This window comes from Thalassophryne amazonica, chromosome 20 (genome assembly GCF_902500255.1).
Source record: "Thalassophryne amazonica chromosome 20, fThaAma1.1, whole genome shotgun sequence".
NCBI lineage: Eukaryota > Metazoa > Chordata > Actinopteri > Batrachoidiformes > Batrachoididae > Thalassophryne > Thalassophryne amazonica.
In genome coordinates this window covers 268,615-294,736 of record NC_047122.1, presented here as the reverse complement: position 1 = coordinate 294,736, position 26,122 = coordinate 268,615, and the positions used below count along the sequence as shown (strand labels likewise).

At 44.1% G+C, this 26,122-nt stretch overlaps 1 protein-coding gene across 1 annotated transcript in view; it reads left to right on the top strand.

The window, feature by feature from the left end:
- Positions 1-24,913, top strand: part of thrb (thyroid hormone receptor beta) — a 35,921-nt gene extending 11,008 nt beyond the window's left edge. Inside the window, exons 6-7 of the mRNA XM_034161372.1 lie at positions 10,120-10,378; positions 23,869-24,913. Coding sequence (XP_034017263.1) covers positions 10,120-10,378; positions 23,869-24,110 — 501 coding nt within the window. The 3' untranslated portion in view covers positions 24,111-24,913. The remainder of the gene's footprint in view (positions 1-10,119; positions 10,379-23,868) is intronic.
- Positions 24,914-26,122: the final 1,209 nt, after the last annotated feature.

Here is a 26,122-nt window from a genome sequence, read left to right as displayed (position 1 = left end):
GCTCAAAATCTACTAAGGCATTCATGCAGAGGAACAAGTACAACATTCTGGAATGGCCATCTCAGTCCCCAGACCTGAATAATATGCATATGTCACGGACATGAATGAGCGAAGCTCGTCAGCATCTCACCATGTCATTTAGGTCCTTCACACTTTATTTTGAGTAAATGCTTCAGGGGAGTATTAGCATGCCCCCCCCCCCCAGATCCACCGCCTTTTTAAGCATTTTCTTTATTTGTCTCTCACATGCCTGGAAAATCTTGTCGCCATCTAACAATGTCCTTTAGGTCCTTCAGACTTTTTCGGTAGAATGGTTCTTGGTAGCATGAGCATGACGAAAACCTTTCAGCTTCTGGGGGGCTCCGCCCCCCTTACTCCCCACCTTTTTAAGCATTTTTCTTTTTGTTTTTCAGCTGACCCCCCCAATTACAGCCCTCTTAACCCCCTCCCACTTTAAGCATTTTTTTTTAATGTAGATGTAAATTAATATTCAGAGTTTTCAGCTAGTTGACAGTATGGCTGTACAATATGGCCAAATTATCGTATCTCAATATTGTCATATAAATTCTCATGTAAATGTCACTTATATACATTCTGTCCATATTCTTGAGTCACTTAGGTGGGTAGGGAGAGTTCCCATGGGATAAAAAAGCTTTTCAACCACCATTCCTGGTTCTCAAGACCAGGCACCTAAGTGGCTCTACTCTCTCTCTCTCTCTCTCTCTCTCTCTCTCTCTCTCTTTAAGATATTTATGTGTACCTTAGTAAACACAAGTAGAGTTCCACCTTAGATTTGGAATGGATAATAGAAGATACCATATACCTGAATTTTCATATCAGCATGATATACGATATGACTATGATTTGACGCAAAGTGCAGCAACAGTGAAAATTAAACCTTAAACAAAACAGTAATAATACCACACTTATTTTACACTCATCATAAGGTTATGATACTGTGCCCTCCAAAAGTATTGGAACACTTGGAATTTCACACATTTTATTTTGTTTATGCCATTTTAAATACAAAAAATAAAGAATACAAATTTCTAAAATTATCTTCCTAAAACTCAAACTGAAAGCAAGTCTCAAATGTACTTTCTGTCAAATTGTAGCTGAACTTTCAGGTCTTCTTTTTAAGAAAATTCTCCTCTACACCACTTCATCAGGAAGCTGGAGTTTATATTTTTAATTCATTTATAGTAGCTGTTGACCCTGACTGGGGATGTTGTCGGGCGGTGGAAGGAGTACTTCGAGGATCTCCTCAATCCCATTGTCACGTCTTCCGAAGAGGAAGCAGAGACTGGGGACTCAGAGGCGGACTCATCCATTACCCAGGCCGAAGTCACCGAGGTAGTTAGAAAGCTCCTCGGTGGCAAGGCTCCTGGGGTGGATGAAATCCGTCCTGTGTACCTTAAGTCTCTGGATGTTGTGGGACTGTCTTGGCTGACACACCTCTGCAACATCGCGTGGCGATCGGGGACAGTGCCTCTGGATTGGCAGACCGGGGTGGTGGTCCCTCTGTTTAAGAAGGAGGACCGGAGGGTGTGTTCCAACTATAGGGGGATCACACTCCTCAGCCTCCCCGGTAAGGTCTATTCTAGGGTACAGGAGAGGAGAATTCGATCGATGGTCGAACCTCGGATTCAGGAGGAGCAGTGTGGTTTTCGTCCTGGTCGCGGCACACTGGACCAGCTCTACACGCTCCATCAGGTGCACGAGGGTTCATGGGAGTTTGCTCAACCAGTCCACATATGTTTTGTGGATCTGGAGAAGGCGTTCGACCGTGTCCCTCGGGGCACCCTGTGGGGAGTGTTCCGGGAGTACGGGGTCTGGGGTCCTTTGCTAAGGGCTATCCGGTCCCTGTACGACCGCAGCAGGAGCTTGGTTCGCATAGTAAGTCAAACCTGTTTCCAGTGCACGTTGGCCTCCGCCAGGGCTGCCCTTTGTCACTGGTTCTGTTCATTATTTTTATGGACAGAATTTCTAGGCGCAGCCAGGGTGTAGAGCGGGTCTGGTTTGGGAACCACAGAATCTCATCTCTGCTGTTTGCGGACGATGTGGTTCTGTTGGCTTCGTCAAATCAGGACTTTCAGCGTGCACTGGGGCGGTTTGCAGCCGAGTGTGAAGCGTACGGGATGAAAATCAGCACCTCCAAATCCGAGGCCATGGTTCTCGACTGGAAAAAGGTGCTTTGCCCTCTTCAGGTCGGTGGAGTGTCCTTGCCTCAAGTGGAGGAGTTTAAGTATCTCGGGGTCTTGTTCACGAGTGAGGGACGGATGGACCGTCGTGGTGAAGAGAGAGCTGAGTAGGGGGGCAAAGCTCTCGATTTACCGATTGATCTACGTTCCAATCCTCACCTATGTTCATGAGATTTGGCTCATGACTGAAGGAACGAGATCGCGAGTACAGGCAGCCAAGATGAGTTTCCTCCGCAGGGTGGCTGGGCGCTCCCTTAGAGATAGGGTGAGGAGCTCGGTCACTCGGGAGGAGCTCGGAGTTGAGCCGCTGCTCCTCCACATCGAAAGAAGTCAGTTGAGGTGGCTCGGGCATCTTTTCCGGATGCCCCCTGGATGCCTTGCTGGAGAGGTGTTCCGGGCACGTCCCATTGGGAGGAGGCCCCGGGGAAGACCCAGGACACGCTGGAGGGACTACATCTCTCGGCTGGCTTGGGAATGCCTTGGGGTTCCCCCAGAGGAGCTGGGGGAGGTGTGTGTGGATCGGGAGGTCTGGGCGGCTTTGCTTGAGCTGCTGCCCCCGCGACCCGACTCTGGATAAAGCGGAAGAAAATGGATAGATGGATGGAATTCATTTATATCAAGTTGTAGAGAATTACATTCAGTTTGAGTTGAGGAAGATAATGTTAGAAAAAAATGTACTTAAAATGGAATAAACAAATTAAAATGTGTGAAATACCAAGGTCAGTTTCAGTTTGTACAGGGGTCAAAAGTTAAAGTTGCTCCATTAATTTTGCTCCAGCTGTACTTGTGCTGAATTTGATGCTTGTATCACCATTTGATTGTTTCAATTATCTGCTGCACTAATAAGCCAACAGAGCATGAATCAGCTGCTGTCTGTTAGCTTAAACGTGTAGATAAGTCAATGCGAATTAAAGAAGAAATGCTACTTTTAACAATCTGGACTTCATTTCTGGCATAAAATACGGTAGTTTATTCACCAATATAGATTTAGTGTGATTAGAAGTCCATAGTTGAAATGACGTGTTCAGTTCAGATCTGAGGAAAACATTTTTCTTCTTCTGCTAAGGTGGATTAGAACTTTTTGTGGTACACAGCACCAACTACTGGACACGAGGAACCTAGCAGTCAATGTGACTCACTAATTTCAAAATGCAGCTCTTTCAACCAGACGTGTGGTGCCATGACATGTCAATCATCTGTGTCCAATCAGATTTCATGGGCGTCCAGTGAAACCCCGGCCTCAGCTCTAGCCAGCAAGTGTTCAACAATGGATTTTTCCTGTTTCAGTGTGACTGATAAATTGACACTTCCTGTTTGAGTGTGAGCTTGCCACTGAGTTCCCGCGAGATTCCATGGGATCTCGTCTGTCAATCCAGGAAGTGTTTGACATTTGAACATTTCCTGTTTTACTCTGGATTTAAATTTTGGCATTTCCTGTTTAGGACTCCCTGTAACATGAGTGAGCGTCGCACCACTGCGCGATGCTTTGCTCATATTATTGAAAATCTGTGGTGTGATTTTAAGCGGGCTGTCCATCAATCAATCAATCAATTTTATTTATATAGCGCCAAATCACAACAAACAGTTGCCCCAAGGCGCTTTATATTGTAAGGCAAGGCCATACAATAATTACGTAAAAACCCCAACGGTCAAAACGACCCCCTGTGAGCAAGCACTTGGCGACAGTGGGAAGGAAAAACTCCCTTTTAACAGGAAGAAACCTCCAGCAGAACCAGGCTCAGGGAGGGGCAGTCTTCTGCTGGGACTGGTTGGGGCTGAGGGAGAGAACCAGGAAAAAGACATGCTGTGGAGGGGAGCAGAGATCAATCACTAATGATTAAATGCAGAGTGGTGCATACAGAGCAAAAAGAGAAAGAAACACTCAGTGCATCATGGGAACCCCCCAGCAGTCTAAGTCTATAGCAGCATAACTAAGGGATGGTTCAGGGTCACCTGATCCAGCCCTAACTATAAGCTTTAGCAAAAAGGAAAGTTTTAAACCTAATCTTAAAAGTAGAGAGGGTGTCTGTCTCCCTGATCTGAATTGGGAGCTGGTTCCACAGGAGAGGAGCCTGAAAGCTGAAGGCTCTGCCTCCCATTCTACTCTTACAAACCCTTGCTCGGAAACCAACAAACCAGACTGAACTGGAGATGTTTTGTAAAGAAGAATGGTCCAAAATACCTTCAGCTAGAATCCAGAACATTTAGAGGCTGTTATTTCTGCAAAAGGAGGATCTACTAAATATTGATGTATTTTTTTCTGTTGGGGTGCCCAAATTTATGCACCTGCCTAATTTTGTTTGAAGAATTATTGCACACTTTCTGTAAATCCTATAAATTTCATTTCACTTCTCAAATATCACTGTGTTTGTCTGCTATATGATATATTTAACTGAAATTTCTGATCCAAACAACCAGTGATTTATAAAGGAAAATCATGGAAAACATCAGGGGTGCACAAATTTGTGTCTAACCTGCAGGGGGAAAAGGTCAGGAAAACCCAGGTTCACAAAGGTCCCACTTGTGTATTACATAACAAATGCACGGTCTATCCCACATCGCCCTGGGCGAACAGTGATTTTGACCTCTCACCTTTTGACCTCAAAACCAACAGCCTTCTTTGGGGTCACCATACCTGATGCACATACCAAACTAGGTGATATTCAGGCAATTAGGAGATGAGATTTTTAGATCACAAGATTATTACAAATGATGCTCCAGTGGCCTTAACCTTTGACCTTCTGACCCCCAAAACAATAGGCTTTTTAGGGCCACTGTGCTCTTGTCATACCATGATGGATCAAGGAAAAGTATGAGGAGCTGATATGAGTTTTGAATTTCTGTTTGTGTTTGTTTCTGTTCTGCAAAAGTCCTTTCTGTAAAATGCATTTCTTGTCAGCTGATGTCCATGTCCATCAAAAAAAAAGCCCTCCGTAAAGCTAGGACATCTTACTACTCATCACTAATTGAAGAAAATAAGAACAACCCCAGGTTTCTTTTCAGCACTGTAGCCAGGCTGACAAAGAGTCAGAGCTCTATTGAGCCGAGTATTCCTTTAACTTTAACTAGTAATGACTTCATGACTTTCTTTGCTAATAAAATTTTAACTATTAGAGAAAAAATTACTCATAACCATCCCAAAGACGTATCGTTATCTTTGGCTGCTTTCAGTGATGCCGGTATTTGGTTAGACTCTTTCTCTCAGATTGTTCTGTCTGAGTTATTTTCATTAGTTACTTCATCCAAACCATCAACATGTTTATTAGACCCCATTCCTACCAGGCTGCTCAAGGAAGCCCTACCATTATTTAATGCTTCGATCTTAAATATGATCAATCTATCTTTGTTAGTTGGCTATGTACCACAGGCTTTTAAGGTGGCAGTAATTAAACCATTACTTAAAAAGCCATCACTTGACCCAGCTATCTTAGCTAATTATAGGCCAATCTCCAACCTTCCTTTTCTCTCAAAAATTCTTGAAAGGGTAGTTGTAAAACAGCTAACTGATCATCTGCAGAGGAATGGTCTATTTGAAGAGTTTCAGTCAGGTTTTAGAATTCATCATAGTACAGAAACAGCATTAGTGAAGGTTACAAATGATCTTCTTATGGCCTCAGACAGTGGACTCATCTCTGTGCTTGTTCTGTTAGACCTCAGTGCTGCCTTTGATACTGTTGACCATAAAATTTTATTACAGAGATTAGAGCATGCCATAGGTATTAAAGGCACTGCGCTGCGGTGGTTTGAATCATATTTGTCTAATAGATTACAATTTGTTCATGTAAATGGGGAATCTTCTTCACAGACTAAGGTTAATTATGGAGTTCCACAAGGTTCTGTGCTAGGACCAATTTTATTCACTTTATACATGCTTCCCTTAGGCAGTATTATTAGACGGCATTGCTTAAATTTTCATTGTTACGCAGATGATACCCAGCTTTATCTATCCATGAAGCCAGAGGACACACACCAATTAGCTAAACTGCAGGATTGTCTTACAGACATAAGGACATGGATGACCTCTAATTTCCTGCTTTTAAACTCAGATAAAACTGAAGTTATTGTACTTGGCCCCACAAATCTTAGAAACATGGTGTCTAACCAGATCCTTACTCTGGATGGCATTACCCTGACCTCTAGTAATACTGTGAGAAATCTTGGAGTCATTTTTGATCAGGATATGTCATTCAAAGCGCATATTAAACAAATATGTAGGACTGCTTTTTTGCATTTACGCAATATCTCTAAAATCAGAAAGGTCTTGTCTCAGAGTTATGCTGAAAAACTAATTCATGCATTTATTTCCTCTAGGCTGGACTATTGTAATTCAATATTATCAGGTTGTCCTAAACGTTCCCTAAAAAGCCTTCAGTTAATTCAAAATGCTGCAGCTAGAGTACTGACGGGGACTAGAAGGAGAGAGCATATCTCACCCATATTGGCCTCTCTTCATTGGCTTCCTGTTAATTCTAGAATAGAATTTAAAATTCTTCTTCTTACTTATAAGGTTTTGAATAATCAGGTCCCATCTTATCTTAGGGACCTCATAGTACCATATCACCCCAATAGAGCGCTTCGCTCTCAGACTGCAGGCTTACTTGTAGTTCCTAGGGTTTGTAAGAGTAGAATGGGAGGCAGAGCCTTCAGCTTTCAGGCTCCTCTCCTGTGGAACCAAAAACTTTCCTTTTTGCTAAAGCTTATAGTTAGGGCTGGATCAGGTGACCCTGAACCATCCCTTAGTTATGCTGCTATAGACTTAGACTGCTGGGGGGTTCCCATGATGCACTGAGTGTTTCTTTCTCTTTTTGCTCTGTATGCACCACTCTGCATTTAATCATTAGTGATTGATCTCTGCTCCCCTCCACAGCATGTCTTTTTCCTGGTTCTCTCCCTCAGCCCCAACCGCCTTGGGGCAACTGTTTGTTGTGATTTGGCACTACATAAATAAAATTGATTGATTGATTGATCAAAAACTTTTGCGTCTTTTCCGAACTTTGAGAAAGCTTTCCCACTGTCTGCAGGTTTATTTACCATTTTGTCCTCTACTTATTTACTTTTACAACACAAGTTTATGTTCTGCTGCTGTTTGAACCTTTAAACTGGGCTTCTGTTAAGGTTTGGGTATAAAGAACCGGTTCCTTTCGGGTATTGTTAAGACATGATTCAATCCACCGATATCAATAACCTTTTTGCTTAACGATTCCCTTATTGGTCCTTCAGAGCAGCTGTTGTTTTTGAGGGTGTTTGTCGGGAAAATGATCATTTCTCTACGTTGATTACAGAACCCCTGCAGGGTCTGTAATCAAACGTTTCTGCAACGCGGCTCTTGTTTGAAGCTTGAAGCAATGAAGCATTGATCTGATCCGCTGCTTCGTGGTTCTTTGTTTTATTTTGCTTCATCTTAATTTTTCCACACTAAAACCCCAAAGAGCATATGACTGTAAGTAGTATTTACCTTTTTTATGTTAAACTGACCTGTTAAAGCCTTCTGAAACAGTTGATGGATATATTTTATGATTACAAACACGGCCCATGCTAACGCATTAGCATGTCTATGGTGTTTTCAATGTTCAAGTTAGCATTAAGCTGTTCGCATCTCAGCACATTTGTGTGCATTTGTTTTCTGTATAATAATTAATGGCTTAGCGTTTGTTGTTATAAAACAGTCAAATGTGTTACAAATTGTAATATTTTTTTATTTTTGTTTATATATGAATAATAACAATAATAATAATAATAACTAATATTGCTACTAATACTAATAATTCCGTTTTAGAGAAAGAGAAAAAAAGAACCTGATTAAAAACACAACAGAAAATATAAAACCAACTAACAATTAACATAAATAAATATAAAAATAAATGTGTTTCCTGTGAACACCTAGTGACTCTTACACCTCCATTTCATCCCTGTTTTATTTAAGTTTAATGACAGTTTGTTTCAGTCAAACCATATTTTCAGTTTGTTAATTTCTTCAGTGATTTCCTCCAGAACTATCTGCCAAACTAGAAAACTGCTGCATCCTAGTAAGAGCAGAACACTACTGGAATGAATTTGAATAAGGAAAGTTGGGTTTTTTCCTTCACTAAATGGATGCTGCACTCACTCCAGTTTATTGTCTGGAATAGTCCCAGATTGCATTTCAGAGCTTCTAGAATTCAAACATTTTCATGCAGGTGGTGTTGGGGGTAATTTTGGGTTTCAGCTTTTTTTGTTTTTCATCACTTTCATCCCTGAATATGTCAATCGTGAGTCACTATTGTGCAGATTAAAGTCACTAACTGGGACTCCTGTCTTGTTGGGAGAAAGAAACGAGAATCGTCCTCCGTTCTGTTCACACAGCTCCAAACGCTGCGCGGCTCTCTGCTGAGTCAAGTTAGAATGATAGAGTCCAGTCGGAATCAATAAATTCAAAGCGAAACGCCGTTTAAATGAATTGACAGCTCTTTCCAAATGTTGTAATACAAACAAACTGCAGTCGATCAAACATTTTTTTTCCTCCCAAAATGAGACGTCCTGTGCTGACGTGCAGCAGCTGGCTGAGCTCAGCTCAGACGTACGGAGAGATATTCATGCCAAAATGCCTAAAAGGAAATGCTTTTGACAAAAACTACAGATTTTATTTATTTTTATTTATGTTCAGAGATAAAGGATCCAATGACCAGTTTCATATTTATTTACTTTAAGACTCAATAAAATGTTGTTGACATAGAAAACCTGAAAAAATTCACAAGAGGTATCAGTAAGGGAATTGATAAGGAATCGCATCAGCGAGCTGGGGCAAACCTTGCACGCTCTGAACACTAGAATCAAACCATGTTACCAATCAATCATAAATATTTATAAATATAATTCATCATTGGAGCCCTTTTGGTTGTGGAGATATAGCAGAAAATGTGTTTTTCTTTACCTCTGTCTGATCCTCTCAAACAGTTAACCATCTCGAGATATTTGCCCAAGAAACATTCCCACAAAGTTTGGTGAAAATCCGTTGAGCTGGTTTTTAGTTATCTTGTTCACACACACAGAACTGATTACAATATCCTACTTCGCGGTAGGATCATTAATGTTTCAACTCTGAGGAAATTTCATAAGATCTGTTCTGAGAGAAGATCGTCTGATCCACATCTGGACTGAAGTCATCTAATTCTTCAGTTTAGTCTTCACCGTTGGGACGTCGGGGACGTTGTCAACACTGCGGCTGCTGATATCTCACTTGAAGACCTCATGTGGTTTCATTCTAAGATCAGCCTAATCTGGGTCTAAACCGTAGTTGTTTTTAACCATTGCAAATGCAGAGCAACGTTTAAAAAATAACTCTTAAATAAGTGACAGTGTGAATGTTTGGATTTGTGACCATCCAGGATCAAGAATCACTGGAGTGAGAAAAGGAGAACGTTCTGGAATGACCATCTCAGTCCCCAGACCTGAATATTATTGAAAATCTGTGGTGTGATTTTAAGCGGGCTGTCCATGCTCGGTAACCAACAAACCTGAGATGTTTTGTAAAGAAGAATGGTCCAAAATACCTTCAACCAGAATCCAGACTCTCATTGGAAGCTATAGGAAGCATTTAGAGGCTGTTATTTCTGCAAAAGGAGGATCTACTAATTATTGATGTATTTTTTCTGTTGGGGTGCCCAAATTTATGCACCTGTCTAATTTTTTTTTAAATAATTATTGCACACTTTCTGTAAATCCTATCAACTTCATTTCACTTCTCAAATATCACTGTGTTTGTCTGCTATATGATATATTTAACTGAAATTTCTGATCCAAACAACCAATGATTTATAAAGAAAAATCATGGAAATCATCAGGGGGCCCAAACTTTTACATACAACTGTAAGTGTGTGGACTTCATGACTCTGGTAGGACTCGCAGTGGGGCCTGACGGGGTTTTTCTCTTTTTGACCAGCTGCCTTGTGAAGACCAGATCATCCTGTTGAAAGGCTGTTGCATGGAGATCATGTCTCTACGAGCGGCCGTGCGTTATGATCCAGAGAGCGAGACGCTAACACTCAACGGGGAGATGGCCGTGACCCGGGATCAGCTTAAGAACGGAGGCCTCGGTGTGGTCTCAGATGCCATCTTTGACCTTGGTGTGGCGCTGTCCTCCTTTAACTTGGACGACTCTGAGGTGGCATTATTACAGGCCGTCATCCTTCTGTCTTCCGGTAAGTCTCTGCTGTCCACACACTCTATAAGGTGGTCAAGCCCCGATGTCCAAACACTTTGCAACGTGGTCAAGTCCCCGCTGTCCACACACTGTAAGGTGGTCAAGTCCCCACTGTCTACACACTCTGTAAGGTGGTCAAGTCCCCACTGTCTACACACACTGTAAGGTGGTCAAGTCCCCACTGTCTACACACTCTGTAAGGTGGTCAAGTCCCCGCTGTCCACACACTTTGCGAGGTGGTCAAGTCCCCGCTTTCCACACACTCTGTGAGGTGGTCAAGTCCCCGCTGTCCACACACTTTGTGAGGTAGTCAAGACCCACTGTCTACACACTATGTAAGGTGGTCAAGTCCCCGCTGTCCACACACTTTGCAAGGTGGTCAAGTCCCCGCTGTCCACACACTCTGTGAGGTAGTCAAGTCCCAGCTATCCACACACTCTGTGAGGTGGTCAAGTCCCAGCTGTCCACACACTCTGTGAGGTGGTCAAGTCCACGCTGTCCACACACTTTGTGAGGTAGTCAAGTCCCAGCTGTCCACACACTCTGTGAGGTGGTCAAGTCCCCGCTGTCCACACACTCTGTGAGGTGGTCAAGTCCCCTCTGTCCACACACTTTGCAAGGTGGTCAAGTCCCCGCTGTCCACACACTCTTTGAAGTAGTCAAGTCCCAGCTGTCCACACACTCTGTGAGGTGGTCAAGTCCCCGCTGTCCACACACTCTGTAAGGTGGTCAAGTCCTCGCTGTCCATACACTCTGTGAGGTAGTCAAGTCCCAGCTATCCACACACTCTGTGAGGTAGTCAAGTCCCAGCTGTCCACACACTCTGTGAGGTGGTCAAGTCCCCGCTGTCCACACACTCTGTGAGGTAGTCAAGTCCCAGCTGTCCACACACTCTGTGAGGTGGTCAAGTCCCAGCTGTCCACACACTCTGTAAGGTGGTCAAGTCCCCGCTATCCACACACTCTGTAAGGTGGTCAAGTCCCCGCTGTCCACACACTCTGTGAGGTAGTCAAGTCCCAGCTGTCCACACACTCTGTAAGGTGGTCAAGTCCCAGCTGTCCACACACTCTGTGAGGTGGTCAAGTCCCCGCTGTCCACACACTCTGTAAGGTGGTCAAGTCCCCGCTATCCATACACTCTGTAAGGTTGGTCAAGTCCCCGCTGTCCATACACTCTGTAAGGTGGTCAAGTTCCCGCTGTTCATACACTTTGTTAGGTGGACAAGTCCCCGCTGTCCACACACTCTGTAAGGTGGTCAAGTCCCCGCTGTCTACACACTCTGTCAGGTGGTCAGGTCCCCGCTGTACATACACTCTATAAGGTGGTCAAGTCCTCGCTGTCCACGCACTCTGTTAGGTGGTCAAGTCCCCGCTGTACATACACTCTGTTAGGTGGTCAAGTCCCCGCTGTACATACACTCTGTAAGGTGGTCAAGTCCCCGCTGTCCACACATTCTGTAAGGTGGTCAAGTCCCCCCACTATCCACACACTCTGTAAGGTAATCAAGTCCCCACTGTCCACACATTCTGTAAGGTGGTCAAGTCACCGCTGTCCACACACTTTGCAAGGTGGTCATGTCCCTGCTGTCCACACACTTTGCAAGGTGGTCAAGTCCCCGCTGTCCACACAGTCTGTAAGGTGGTCAAGTCCCCACTGTCCACACACTTTGCAAGGTGGTCACGTCCCGGCTGTCCACACACTTTGCGAGGTGGTCAAGTCCACGCTGTCCACACACTCTGTAAGGTGGTCAAGTCCCCGCTGTCCACACACTCTGTATGGTGGTCAAGTCCCCGCTGTCCATACACTCTGTTAGGTGATCAAGTCCCCGCTGTACATAAACTCTGTTAGGTGGTCAACCCGTTCACATTTCTAACCGTTTTTCCCCACTCAGCGACACACCCGCCGAGGATCAAACTCTGGTTATTGGCGACTCTGTTTTGAGAAATGTGAAGTTAGCGACACCAGCAACCATAGTCAATTGTCTTCCGGGGACCAGAGCAGGCGACATTGAAGGAAATTTGAAACTGCTGGCTAAGGCTAAGCGTAAATTTGGTAAGATTGTAATTCACGTCGGCAGTAATGACACCCGGTTACGCCAATCGGAGGTCACTAAAATTAACATTGAATCGGTGTGTAACTTTGCAAAAACAATGTCGGACTCTGTAGTTTTCTCTGGGCCCCTCCCCAATCGGACCGGGAGTGACATGTTTAGCTGCATGTTCTCCTTGAATTGCTGGCTGTCTGAGTGGTGTCCAAAAAATGAGGTGGGCTTCATAGATAATTGGCAAAGCTTCTGGGGAAAACCTGGTCTTGTTAGGAGAGACGGCATCCATCCCACTTTGGATGGAGCAGCTCTCATTTCTAGAAATCTGGCCAATTTGCTTAAATCCTCCAAACCGTGACTATCCAGGGTTGGGACCAGGAAGCAGAGTTGTAGTCTTACACACCTCTCTGCAGCTTCTCTCCCCCTGCCATCCCCTCATTACCCCATCCCCGTAGAGACGGTGCCTGCTCCCAGACCACCAATAACCAGCAAAAATCTATTTAAGCATAAAAATTCAAAAAGAAAAAATAATATAGCACCTTCAACTGCACCACAGACTAAAACAGTTAAATGTGGTCTATTAAACATTAGGTCTCTCTCTTCTAAGTCCCTGTTGGTAAATGATATAATAATTGATCAACATATTGATTTATTCTGCCTTACAGAAACCTGGTTACAGCAGGATGAATATGTTAGTTTAAATGAGTCAACACCCCCGAGTCACACTAACTGTCAGAATGCTCGTAGCACGGGCCGAGGCGGAGGATTAGCAGCAATCTTCCACTCCAGCTTATTAATTAATCAAAAACCCAGACAGAGCTTTAATTCATTTGAAAGCTTGACTCTTAGTCTTGTCCATCCAAATTGGAAGTCCCAAAAAACAGTTTTATTTGTTATTATCTATCGTCCACCTGGTCGTTACTGTGAGTTTCTCTGTGAATTTTCAGACCTTTTGTCTGACTTAGTGCTTAGCTCAGATAAGATAATTATAGTGGGCGATTTTAACATCCACACAGATCATGAGAATGACAGCCTCAACACTGCATTTAATCTATTATTAGACTCTATTGGCTTTGCTCAAAATGTAAATGAGTCCACCCACCACTTTAATCATATCTTAGATCTTGTTCTGACTTATGGTATGGAAATTGAAGACTTAACAGTATTCCCTGAAAACTCCCTTCTGTCTGATCATTTCTTAATAACATTTACATTTACTCTGATGGACTACCCAGCAGTGGGGAATAAGTTTCATTACACTAGAAGTCTTTCAGAAAGCGCTGTAACTAGGTTTAAGGATATGTTGCCTTCTTTATGTTCTCTAATGCCATATACCAACACAGTGCAGAGTAGCTACCTAAACTCTGTAAGTGAGATAGAGTATCTCGTCAATAGTTTTACATCCTCATTGAAGACAACTTTGGATGCTGTAGCTCCTCTGAAAAAGAGAGCTTTAAATCAGAAGTGCCTGACTCCGTGGTATAACTCACAAACTCGCAGCTTAAAGCAGATAACCCGTAAGTTGGAGAGGAAATGGCGTCTCACTAATTTAGAAGATCTTCACTTAGCCTGGAAAAAGAGTCTGTTGCTCTATAAAAAGCCCTCCGTAAAGCTAGGACATCTTACTACTCATCACTAATTGAAGAAAATAAGAACAACCCCAGGATATGTCATTCAAAGCGCATATTAAACAAATATGTAGGACTGCTTTTTTGCATTTACGCAATATCTCTAAAACTAGAAAGGTCTTGTCTCAGCGTGATGCTGAAAAACTAATTCATGCATTTATTTCCTCTAGGCTGGACTATTGTAATTCATTATTATCAGGTTGTCCTAAAAGTTCCCTGAAAAGCCTTCAGTTAATTCAAAATGCTGCAGCTAGAGTACTGACGGGGACTAGAAGGAGAGAGCATATCTCACCCATATTGGCCTCTCTTCATTGGCTTCCTGTTAATTCTAGAATAGAATTTAAAATTCTTCTTCTTACTTATAAGGTTTTGAATAATCAGGTCCCTTCTTATCTTAGGGACCTCATAGTACCATATCATCCCAATAGAGCGCTTCACTCTCAGACTGCAGGCTTACTTGTAGTTCCTAGGGTTTGTAAGAGTAGAATGGGAGGCAGAGCCTTCAGCTTTCAGGCTCCTCTCCTGTGGAACCAGCTCCCAATTCGGATCAGGGAGACAGACACCCTCTCTACTTTTAAGATTAGGCTTAAAACTTTCCTTTTTGCTAAAGCTTATAGTTAGGGCTGGATCAGGTGACCCTGAACCATCCCTTAGTTATGCTGCTATAGACGTAGACTGCTGGGGGGTTCCCATGATGCACTGAGTGTTTCTTTCTCCTTTTGCTCTGTATGCACCACTCTGCATTTAATCATTAGTGATTGATCTCTGCTCCCCTCCACAACATGTCTTTTTCCTGGTTCTCTCACTCAGCCCCAACCAGTCCCAGCAGAAGACTGCCCCTCCCTGAGCCTGGTTCTACTGGAGGTTTCTTCCTGTTAAAAGGGAGTTTTTCCTTCCCACTGTCGCCAAGTGCTTGCTCACAGGGGGTCGTTTTGACCTTTGGGGTTTTTATGTAATTACTGTATGGCCTTGCCTTACAATATAAAGCTCCTTGGGGCAACTGTTTGTTGTGATTTGGCGCTATATAAATAAAATTGAATTGAATTGAATTGAATTGGTCAAGTCCCCGCTGTCCATACACTCTGTAAGGTGGTCAAGTCCCCGCTGTCCACACACTCTGTAAGGTGGTCAAGTCCCCGCTGTCCATACACTCTGTGAGTTAGTCAAGTCCCCGCTATCCATACACTCTGTAAGGTGGTCAAGTCCCCGCTGTACATAAACTCTGTTAGGTGGTCAAGTCCCCACTGTCCACACACTCTGTAAGGTGGTCAAGTCCCCGCTGTCCATACACTCTGTAAGGTGGTCAAGTCCCCGCTGTCCACACACTTTGCGAGGTGGTCAAGTCCCCGCTGTCCACACTCTGTTAGGTGGTCAAGTCCCCGCTGTCCATACATTCTGTAAGGTGGTCAAGTCCCCGCTGTCCATACACTCTATAAGGTGGTCAAGTCCCCACTGTCCACACACTTTGCGAGGTGGTCAAGTCCCCGCTGTCCACACTCTGTTAGGTGGTCAAGTCCCCGCTATCCATACACTCTGTAAGGTGGTCAGGTCCCCGCTGTCCATACATTCTGTAAGGTGGTCAAGTCCCCGCTGTACATAAACTCTGTTAGGTGGTCAAGTCCCCACTGTCCATACACTCTGTAAGGTGGTCAAGTCCCCGCTGTCCATACACTCTGTAAGGTGGTCAAGTCCCCGCTGTCCACACACTCTGTAAGGTGGTCAAGTCCCCGCTGTCCATACACTCTGTAAGGTGGTCAAGTCCCCGCTGTCCACACACTCTGTTAGGTGGTCAGGTCCCCGCTGTACATAAACTCTGTTAGGTGGTCAAGTCCCCACTGTCCACACATAGTTAGGATATGATTCCTTCTTTATGTTCTCTAATGCCATATACCAACACAGTGCAGAGTAGCTACCTAAACTCTGTAAGTGAGATAGAGTATCTCGTCAATAGTTTTACATCCTCATTGAAGACAACTTTGGATGCTGTAGCTCCTCTGAAAAAGAGAGCTTTAAATCAGAAGTGCCTGACTCCGTGGTATAACTCACAAACTCGCAGCTTAAAGCAGATAACCCGTAAGTTGGAGAGGAAATGGCGTCTCACTAATTTAGAAGATCTTCACTTAGCCTGGAAAAAGAGTCTGTTGCTCTATAAAAAGCCCTCCATAAAGCTAGGACATCTTACTACTCATCACTAATTGAAGAAAATAAGAACAACCCCAGGTTTCTTTTCAGCACTGTAGCCAGGCTGACAAAGAGTCAGAGCTCTATTGAGCCGAGTATTCCTTTAACTTTAACTAGTAATGACTTCATGACTTTCTTTGCTAATAAAATTTTAACTATTAGAGAAAAAATTACTCATAACCATCCCAAAGACGTATCGTTATCTTTGGCTGCTTTCAGTGATGCCGGTATTTGGTTAGACTCTTTCTCTCCGATTGTTCTGTCTGAGTTATTTTCATTAGTTACTTCATCCAAACCATCAACATGTTTATTAGACCCCATTCCTACCAGGCTGCTCAAGGAAGCCCTACCATTATTTAATGCTTCGATCTTAAATATGATCAATCTATCTTTGTTAGTTGGCTATGTACCACAGGCTTTTAAGGTGGCAGTAATTAAACCATTACTTAAAAAGCCATCACTTGACCCAGCTATCTTAGCTAATTATAGGCCAATCTCCAACCTTCCTTTTCTCTCAAAAATTCTTGAAAGGGTAGTTGTAAAACAGCTAACTGATCATCTGCAGAGGAATGGTCTATTTGAAGAGTTTCAGTCAGGTTTTAGAATTCATCATAGTACAGAAACAGCATTAGTGAAGGTTACAAATGATCTTCTTATGGCCTCAGACAGTGGACTCATCTCTGTGCTTGTTCTGTTAGACCTCAGTGCTGCTTTTGATACTGTTGACCATAAAATTTTATTACAGAGATTAGAGCATGCCATAGGTATTAAAGGCACTGCGCTGCGGTGGTTTGAATCATATTTGTCTAATAGATTACAATTTGTTCATGTAAATGGGGAATCTTCTTCACAGACTAAGGTTAATTATGGAGTTCCACAAGGTTCTGTGCTAGGACCAATTTTATTCACTTTATACATGCTTCCCTTAGGCAGTATTATTAGACGGCATTGCTTAAATTTTCATTGTTACGCAGATGATACCCAGCTTTATCTATCCATGAAGCCAGAGGACACACACCAATTAGCTAAACTGCAGGATTGTCTTACAGACATAAAGACATGGATGACCTCTAATTTCCTGCTTTTAAACTCAGATAAAACTGAAGTTATTGTACTTGGCCCCACAAATCTTAGAAACATGGTGTCTAACCAGATCCTTACTCTGGATGGCATTACCCTGACCTCTAGTAATACTGTGAGAAATCTTGGAGTCATTTTTGATCAGGATATGTCATTCAAAGCACATATTAAACAAATATGTAAGACTGCTTTTTTGCATTTACGCAATATCTCTAAAATTAGAAAGGTCTTGTCTCAGAGTGACGCTGAAAAACTAATTCATGCATTTATTTCCTCTAGGCTGGACTATTGTAATTCATTATTATCAGGTTGTCCTAAAAGTTCCCTAAAAAGCCTTCAGTTAATTCAAAATGCTGCAGCTAGAGTACTGACGGGGACTAGAAGGAGAGAGCATCTCTCACCCATATTGGCCTCTCTTCATTGGCTTCCTGTTAATTCTAGAATAGAATTTAAAATTCTTCTTCTTACTTATAAGGTTTTGAATAATCAGGTCCCATCTTATCTTATCTTATCCTCATAGTACCATATCACCCCAATAGAGCGCTTCACTCTCAGACTGCAGGCTTACTTGTAGTTCCTAGTGTTTGTAAGAGTAGAATGGGAGGCAGAGCCTTCAGCTTTCAGGCTCCTCTCCTGTGGAACCAGCTCCCAATACAGATCAGGGATACAGACACCCTCTCTACTTTTAAGATTAGGCTTAAAACTTTCCTTTTTGCTAACCCTTACCAAAAAATAGTACTGATAAGTATATAAAAAGTAAACTAGAAGTATACTTGAAACATACTTGCATATACTACTTTTTGGTAAGGGAAAGCTTATAGTTAGGGCTGGATCAGGTGACCCTGAACCATCCCTTAGTTATGCTGCTATAGACTTAGACTGCTGGGGGGTTCCTATAACACTGAGTGTTTCTTTCTCTTTTTGCTCTGTATGCACCACTCTGCATTTAATCATTAGTGATTGATCTCTGCTCTCTTCCACAGCATGTCTTTTTGCTGGTTCTCTCCCTCAGCCCCAACCAGTCCCAGCAGAAGACTGCCCCTCCCTGAGCCTGGTTCTGCTGGAGGTTTCTTCCTGTTAAAAGGGAGTTTTTCCTTCCCACTGTCGCCAAGTGCTTGCTCACAGGGGGTCGTTTTGACCGTTGGGGGTTTTTCTGTAATTGTTTTATGGCTTTTGCCTTACAATATAAAGCGCCTTGGGGCAACTGTTTGTTGTGATTTGGTGCTATATAAATAAAATTGAATTGAATTGGTCAAGTCCCCGCTGTGCACACACTCTGTAAGGTGGTCAAGTCCCCGCTGTGCACACACTCTGTAAGGTGGTCAAGTCCCCGCTGTCCATACACTCTGTGAGGTGGTCAAGTCCCCGCTGTCCACACACTCTGTGAGGTGGTCAAGTCCCCGCTGTCCATACACTCTGTAAGGTGGTCAAGTCCCCGCTGTCCATACACTCTGTGAGGTAGTCAAGTCCCTGCTGTCCACACGCTCTGTGAGGTGGACAAGTCCCCGCTGTCCACACACTCTGTGAGGTAGTCACGTCCCATCTGTCCACACACTTTGCAAGGTGGTCAAGTCCCCGCTGTCCACACACTCTGTAAGGTGGTCAATTCCCACTGTCCACACACTTTGCAAGGTGGTCAAGTCCACGCTGTCCACACACTCTGTACGGTGGTCAAGTCCCGGCTGTCCACACTCTGTTAGGTGGTCAAGTCCACGCTATCCATACACTCTGTAAGGTGGTCAAGTCCCCGCTGTACATAAACTCTGTTAGGTGGTCAAGTCCCCACTGTCCATACACTCTGTAAGGTGGTCAAGTCCCCGCTGTCCATACACTCTGTAAGGTGGTCAAGTCCCCGCTGTCCACACACTCTGTTAGGTGGTCAAGTCCCCGCTGTCCATACACTCTGTAAGGTGGTCAAGTCCTCGCTGTCCACACACTCTGTAAGGTGGTCAGGTCCCCGCTGTACATAAACTCTGTTAGGTGGTCAAGTCCCCACTGTCCACACACTCTGTAAGGTGGTCAAGTCCTCTCTGTCCACACACTCTGTAAGGTGGTCAAGTCCCTGCTGTCCGCCCACTCTCTTAGGTGGTCAAGTCCTCGCTGTCCACACACTCTGTTAGGTGGTCAAGTCCCCGCTGTGCACACATTCTGTAAGGTGGTCAAGTCCCCACTGTCCATACCCTCTGTTAGGTGGTCAGGTCCCCGCCGTACATAAACTCTGTTAGGTGGTCAAGTCCCCGCTGTCCACACACTTTGCAAGGTGGTCAAGTCCCCGCTGTCCACACACTCTGTGAGGTGGTCAAGTCCCCGCTGTCCACACACTCTGTGAGGTGGTCAAGTCCCCACTGTCCACACACTTTGCAAGGTGGTCAAGTCCCCACTGTCCACACACTTTGCGAGGTGGTCAAGTCCCCGCTGTCCACACTCTGTTAGGTGGTCAAGTCCCCGCTATCCATACACTCTGTAAGGTGGTCACGTCTCTGCTGTTCATACACTCTGTAAGGTGGTCAAGTCCCCGCTGTCCATACACTCTGTAAGGTGGTGAAGTCCCCGCTGTCCACACACTCTGTTAGGTGGTCAAGTCCCCGCTGTACATAAACTCTGTTAGGTGGTCAAGTCCCCGCTGTCCACACACTTTGCAAGGTGGTCAAGTCCCCGCTGTCCACACACTCTGTGAGGTGGTCAAGTCCCCACTGTCCACACACTTTGCAAGGTGGTCAAGTCCCCACTGTCCACACACTTTGCGAGGTGGTCAAGTCCCCGCTGTCCACACTCTGTTAGGTGGTCAAGTCCCCGCTGTCCATACATTCTGTAAGGTGGTCAAGTCCCCGCTGTTCATACACTCTGTAAGGTGGTCAGGTCCCCACTGTCCATACACTCTGTAAGGTGGTCAAGTCCCCGCTGTCCACACTCTGTTAGGTGGTCAAGTCCCCGCTGTCCATACACTCTGTAAGGTGGTCAAGTCCCCTCTGTCCACACACTCTGTAAGGTGGTCAAGTCCTCGCTATCCACACACTCTGTAAGGTGGTCAAGTCCCCGTTGTCCACACACTCTGTAAGGTGGTCAAGTCCCCACTGTACATACACTCTGTAAGGTGGTCAAGTCCCCAGTGTCCACACACTCTGTAAGGTGGTCAGTTCTGAGAATGTGTATTTTTTTAATGCTGATAAAGTTCAGATTTTTATCTGCTGTAGTCTGTCTACCTGTTGATAAAAGTTAAAGGACATCACAAAGCAGATTCCTATATTTGAATTCCACTGCCTTTGAATTGAATATATTAATTAGTCATAAAATAATGTATCAGATTTTTTGCATTAACGTACCTCACTAAGTGCATCAGCATGATAAAAGACCACATTTATGAAGTGGAAAAGGTTTGTAATTGTGTTCCGGAATGAACAGCATTGGGCACTGCTGATAATCCTGCACGCTCTTCGCACCGTGATATAAAACACACATCTGTCTGTTATGGTGTTTTTGACCATGCATGACATCATCATGTGACTTCTGTGTGACGTCATGATGAAGTCATTCATACTATCAGTCACAAATATTTTGCTGATCAACATATATGTTTTACATGATCCGTCAAGGCTTGTTGGTTGTTGACATATGCAAAAAATAAAATAAAATAAAAAAACCTCCTGTTTTAATATACTCTTCACCTCAGGCAGCTTCGGTGCCTTCTCTCTGTTGGCACATTGGGAATTAGATTCACTTATAATTGCCTGTTTGCCAGGAATCCCTGGCCTCCCTCTTCCTGTTTTTATGGTTAAAATACAGTGGTCCCAGTGATCATTCCTGGACTGGAGTTTGCATGGAGTCAAGGTTGATTTAATCATCCTGGAATCACCATCAACAACAGTCAGTCAGAGGGGGAGACTTTGTTGCTCCCCCTCTGCCTTTGAGAATGAGTCCTATGAGGATTTCACTGACAGAAAAACGATATTCTCTGTCGAGCTGGTTACAATGTTCTCGAATAACAGTTGGTAAATGAGCTTTCCCAAATGGAGTCCTGTCACGGAGCGGATATTAATTTCCACCAGACATTGTGGCACGAGTTGAGATGTGGATGGATGTCTGGCCGTGTCATCGAGCTCATGTGTTTTTTCCCGTTAAAAGTTTCAACCATAGAGGAAAGTTTTATGGATATTCTCAGATTTCCCAGATATCCACTTTTTTAGCCTAATGGGAAGCTGTTGCGGTTACTCCTTTTTGGTAGATTTTGGTGCATTTGCCCAAACATTGGACAACCCGACACAAAGGTCAAGGAGTTCAACAGCAGCGGTCGGGACTGTAGCGGTCGGGATATGCCTTCAGAATAAAAGTGTCCCTGACATGATGTCAAATCAAATCAAATCAATTTTATTTATATAGCGCCAAATCACAACAAACAGTTGCCCCAAGGCGCTTTATATTGTAAGGCAAAAGCCATACAATAATTACGTAAAAACCCCAACGGTCAAAACGACCCCCTGTGAGCAAGCACTTGGCGACAGTGGGAAGGAAAAACTCCCTTTAACAGGAAGAAACCTCCAGCAGAACCAGGCTCAGGGTGGGGCAGTCTTCTGCTGGGACTGGTTGGAGCTGAGGGAGAGAACCAGGAAAAAGACATGCTGTGGAGGGGAGCAGAGATCAGTCACTAATGATTAAATGCAGAGTGGTGCATACAGAGCAAAAAGAGAAAGAAACACTCAGTGCATCATGGGAACCCCCCAGCAGTCTAAGTCTATAGCAGCATAACTAAGGGATGGTTCAGGGTCACCTGATCCAGCCCTAACTATAAGCTTTAGCAAAAAGGAAAGTTTTAAGCCTAATCTTAAAAGTAGAGAGGGTGTCTGTCTCCCTGATCTGAATTGGGAGCTGGTTCCACAGGAGAGGAGCCTGAAAGCTGAAGGCTCTGCCTCCCATTCTACTCTTACAAACCCTAGGAACTACAAGTAAGCCTGCAGTCTGAGAGCGAAGCGCTCTATTGGGGTGATATGGTACTATGAGGTCCCTAAGATAAGATGGGACCTGATTATTCAAAACCTTATAAGTAAGAAGAAGAATTTTAAATTCTATTCTAGAATTAACAGGAAGCCAATGAAGAGAGGCCAATATGGGTGAGATATGCTCTCTCCTTCTAGTCCCCGTCAGTACTCTAGCTGCAGCATTTTGAATTAACTGAAGGCTTTTTAGGGAACGTTTAGGACAACCTGATAATATTGAATTACAATAGTCTAGCCTAGAGGAAATAAATGCATGAATTAGTTTTTCAGCATCACTCTGAGACAAGACCTTTCTAATTTTAGAGATATTGCGTAAATGCAAAAAAGCAGTCCTACATATTTGTTTAATATGCGCATTGAAGGACATATCCTGATCAAAAAAATGATGTGGGGTATTACACGAAGCCTGTGTTGATTTTTGTGTTTGATTTGGTTGACTGAGCTGGAACCTTCTGAGAATTTGTGAGAACTCCAATGAGATGATGGATACCGTAGGTAACCTGTGCACATGTACTGTGAGTGCTGTGTGAAGCTGATTTCTCCCCAGTGAAACCTGGCGTCAGGGGTGTGTTCTGGCTGCTACACTCGCTGATGCTTATAGGCACTGGGTGTCAGGTAGGGCATCAGGTGTGTTTGTCAGAGAGGAAAGGTTTGGTGCCCTTGACTTTGAGGATAATGCTGTGATCTTTGCAGACTCGATGGCTGTCCTGATTGCATCAACTGAGGAGCTTATTGAGGAGGGTCTGGGTTTGCAGTTGTCATAGTTGTCAGAGGTGTATCTGTATGCACTGAAAATGTCAAACTTGCTGAGTCAGTCAGTGATCTCGGCAGTGACATTCATGTGTCTGGACCCTCAGCCTTTAAACTTGAGAGATGCCTTGGAAGAACGTACAGAGTCACGAGGAAACTGGACAGAGGTGTTTGGTGATGATTTAGGGTCCTGGTGCTTCCTGTCTTACTGTATGGTTGTGAGACTTGAACACACCATGAGCGAAGATGACAACTCTTTCTCTTTGGCACTAAGTCTCGTCAGAGCTTCCTAGGATGGAAAGACTTGCAGTTAGTCAACAGCAGCACATAGTTGCTGTTTGGTGTCTTGGCTCCGAGCTCAGTGGGGACTGATGATCAGATACATGTTCCCTCTGTCGGAGACTACAGGTGCGTAGACGTGAGGTTGAGAGCAGGCAGCAGTGTCAGTGAAGGAGTGGGGGGGGGTTCACAGGCAGAGTGGAATGCTGGGAAATCAGCATCTTTAATAGCTCGTCCATTTTAGTGTTTTGTAGAACGTGTCCAGAGTGTGTGTCATAGATTATATGGCATGTGAGGCGTGTCATGTCTTTGTGCTCCTTGTTGTCATGTTTCGTGAATCTGAGAATAAGACTCCCGGGTCTTCAGTGGTGACTGGGGGTCTTCTCGGGCATCCTGAATGTTCCTGCTAATACTTCCTGCTAGTATTTCATTCAGATGAAAAAGGAATTGCTGTGATAATGAAATGTCCTGAGTGTGGATCTGTTCGAGGTAAACTGCCATCACATTGTTTTGGTTGCTTTGTTTTTGTCCCCAGATCGACCGGGTCTGAGTAGCGTGGAGCGAATTGAACGTTGCCAGGAGGAGTTCTTGCTGGCTTTTGAACATTACATCAACTCCCGCAAACACAAAGTGTCGCACTTCTGGCCCAAGCTGCTAATGAAGGTGACGGACCTGAGGATGATCGGTGCCTGCCACGCCAGCCGCTTCCTTCACATGAAAGTGGAGTGTCCCACCGAGCTGTTCCCGCCTCTCTTCCTGGAGGTCTTTGAGGACTGACAAATGGATTTATTGTGTGTATGTTTATGTTTGTTTTGTGTGTGTGTGCACGCGTGTGTGCACACGTCAGCGCCTGGGCACCCTGGTGGGCTCAGGTAGAACCAGCAGAAGCCCCGTCACAATGAACTTTACATGAGCACTACTGAGTGTGACTTCATTCCGCGGCTTAGCGTAGCTCTCTGCTCTGGTTCTGGATGGAAGCATTCCTAACAAGTCAACAGCATTTTGATCTTCTCTATCTGTTTTGTTGTTATTGTTGTGGACAAACTTCTCACCTCCAGTTTCATTCTAGGGTTTTTTAATTGTACAGTTGGCATAATGATGTTTGTTTTTAATCATCACTTTAGAGAGCATGCAGATGTTGTTTTCCTTCCTTTGTGTTGACAAACTGAATATGGCGGCTGAGCTGGTGCACAAAAAGATGCATTAGCGATCCCTCAGTTGTTTCCCATTTGCTTGGTGTGAAGTGTTGTGTGCTCCGCCGTCACACTGTGACCGTGTCTGTGCCGCCTCACATCCTGTGAGGTCATTACACGCTGCGCGCCAGAGGCTCCAAAAGCTCAGAAGGCTCAATTCATTGTGACAAAAACTGCAACCAGGCGCGATCTACAACGCTCTCCATTATTTAATGTCACATCCGTCTGACGGCCGAACTGTGGTCACACACGGAACCCTCCTGTCACACAAGACCGAGGGGTTTTTGTTTGTTTTTGATCTGCATGATTGAATAAAGAGTAAAACCAAGAAATAAGAGGATCAAATGAAAATGTAGATGATAATTAAAGGAGAGGGTCGACATGCTGCTTTGCCTTTGGGCGTCAGAGTAGTTTTTTTGTTTGATGAACACGGTCGCACACCGTGTGAGCCGCTCAGGTTTCGACAGCATCAGACCTGGAATCAGTTACTCAGAGTGCTGCTTGAACACACTGAGCGGGACGCAATCCTGCCCGCCGGGTACGACCTGATCAAAGCCCGGGACGGGTCTGTGGGTGCTGCTGATCAAAGATTAAAGGGATTTTTATGTGTATCGTCCGCCACATCGTTTTTAGAACACACCTTCAATTTGCCCCAAATCATCTCAGTGTTCTTCCATGACTCTCGGAACGCCGTCACGTTTGGATGAGATGTTTCTTGTTTGGTTGGGCGTTCATCACCAGGAGAATATGCTGCATTTTTTTATGTCACTTTTTTCTTTGTTCGGTCATCTGCCAAGTAAAGCCGCCCCAAACGAGGTAAACTAGGAGCTGAGTGACGTGCGACTGCAGCGTTTTGCTTCTGTGATGTTCATGCCTGGATGCAATTAGCACTTTGGGATATTGAACACACATTTTCTTCAACTAACATGTAGATTAACGGACATGTGCTGCTTCACATGATGAGAGGAGTTAAAGAATCACCCGATACATTTGATCATTTTCCAGTTTAAAGTTTTGTGTAGAGCCCGACTGATATGGATTTTTTGAGGCCGATGCCGATAACGATATTTGGATGAAAAAAATGCAGATAATCGATAAATAGCCGATAAATCAGCCGATAGTTAATCTGTATGTTTCAACCTCTTAGCAGTAAATGAAAGTTTTTCATGCTAGAAATAAGGTCTACACAACGTGGGCTTAATAAAAAGCGTGACCGACGCAGTGAAGCACATTTGACACATTACTACATAAATTAAGTTAATCAAACTGAGTTGAACTGAAACGGGAGAAATGTGGGGTGAATGTAATCGCAAAGTTATTACAAACAACATCCTTATAAACTTACTTGTATGCTTTTGTCAGCTGATCAGTGCAGTGTGACGGCGAACTACGGGGGCCAGTGATGAACACATTTAAGCAGGGGTGTAAGCAGCTCTCAGTTGAATGGAGTCAGAGCTCCATCTACTGGACAAACGGTGCAAGGACATTTTACATTGCCGACACAAACATTATTTCAGTAACTGTTCTGTTTATGAGAAATTATCGGCGTTCTATTGGCAAAATTTCGGCCGATAGCAAGTACTTTGAAAAGGGCTT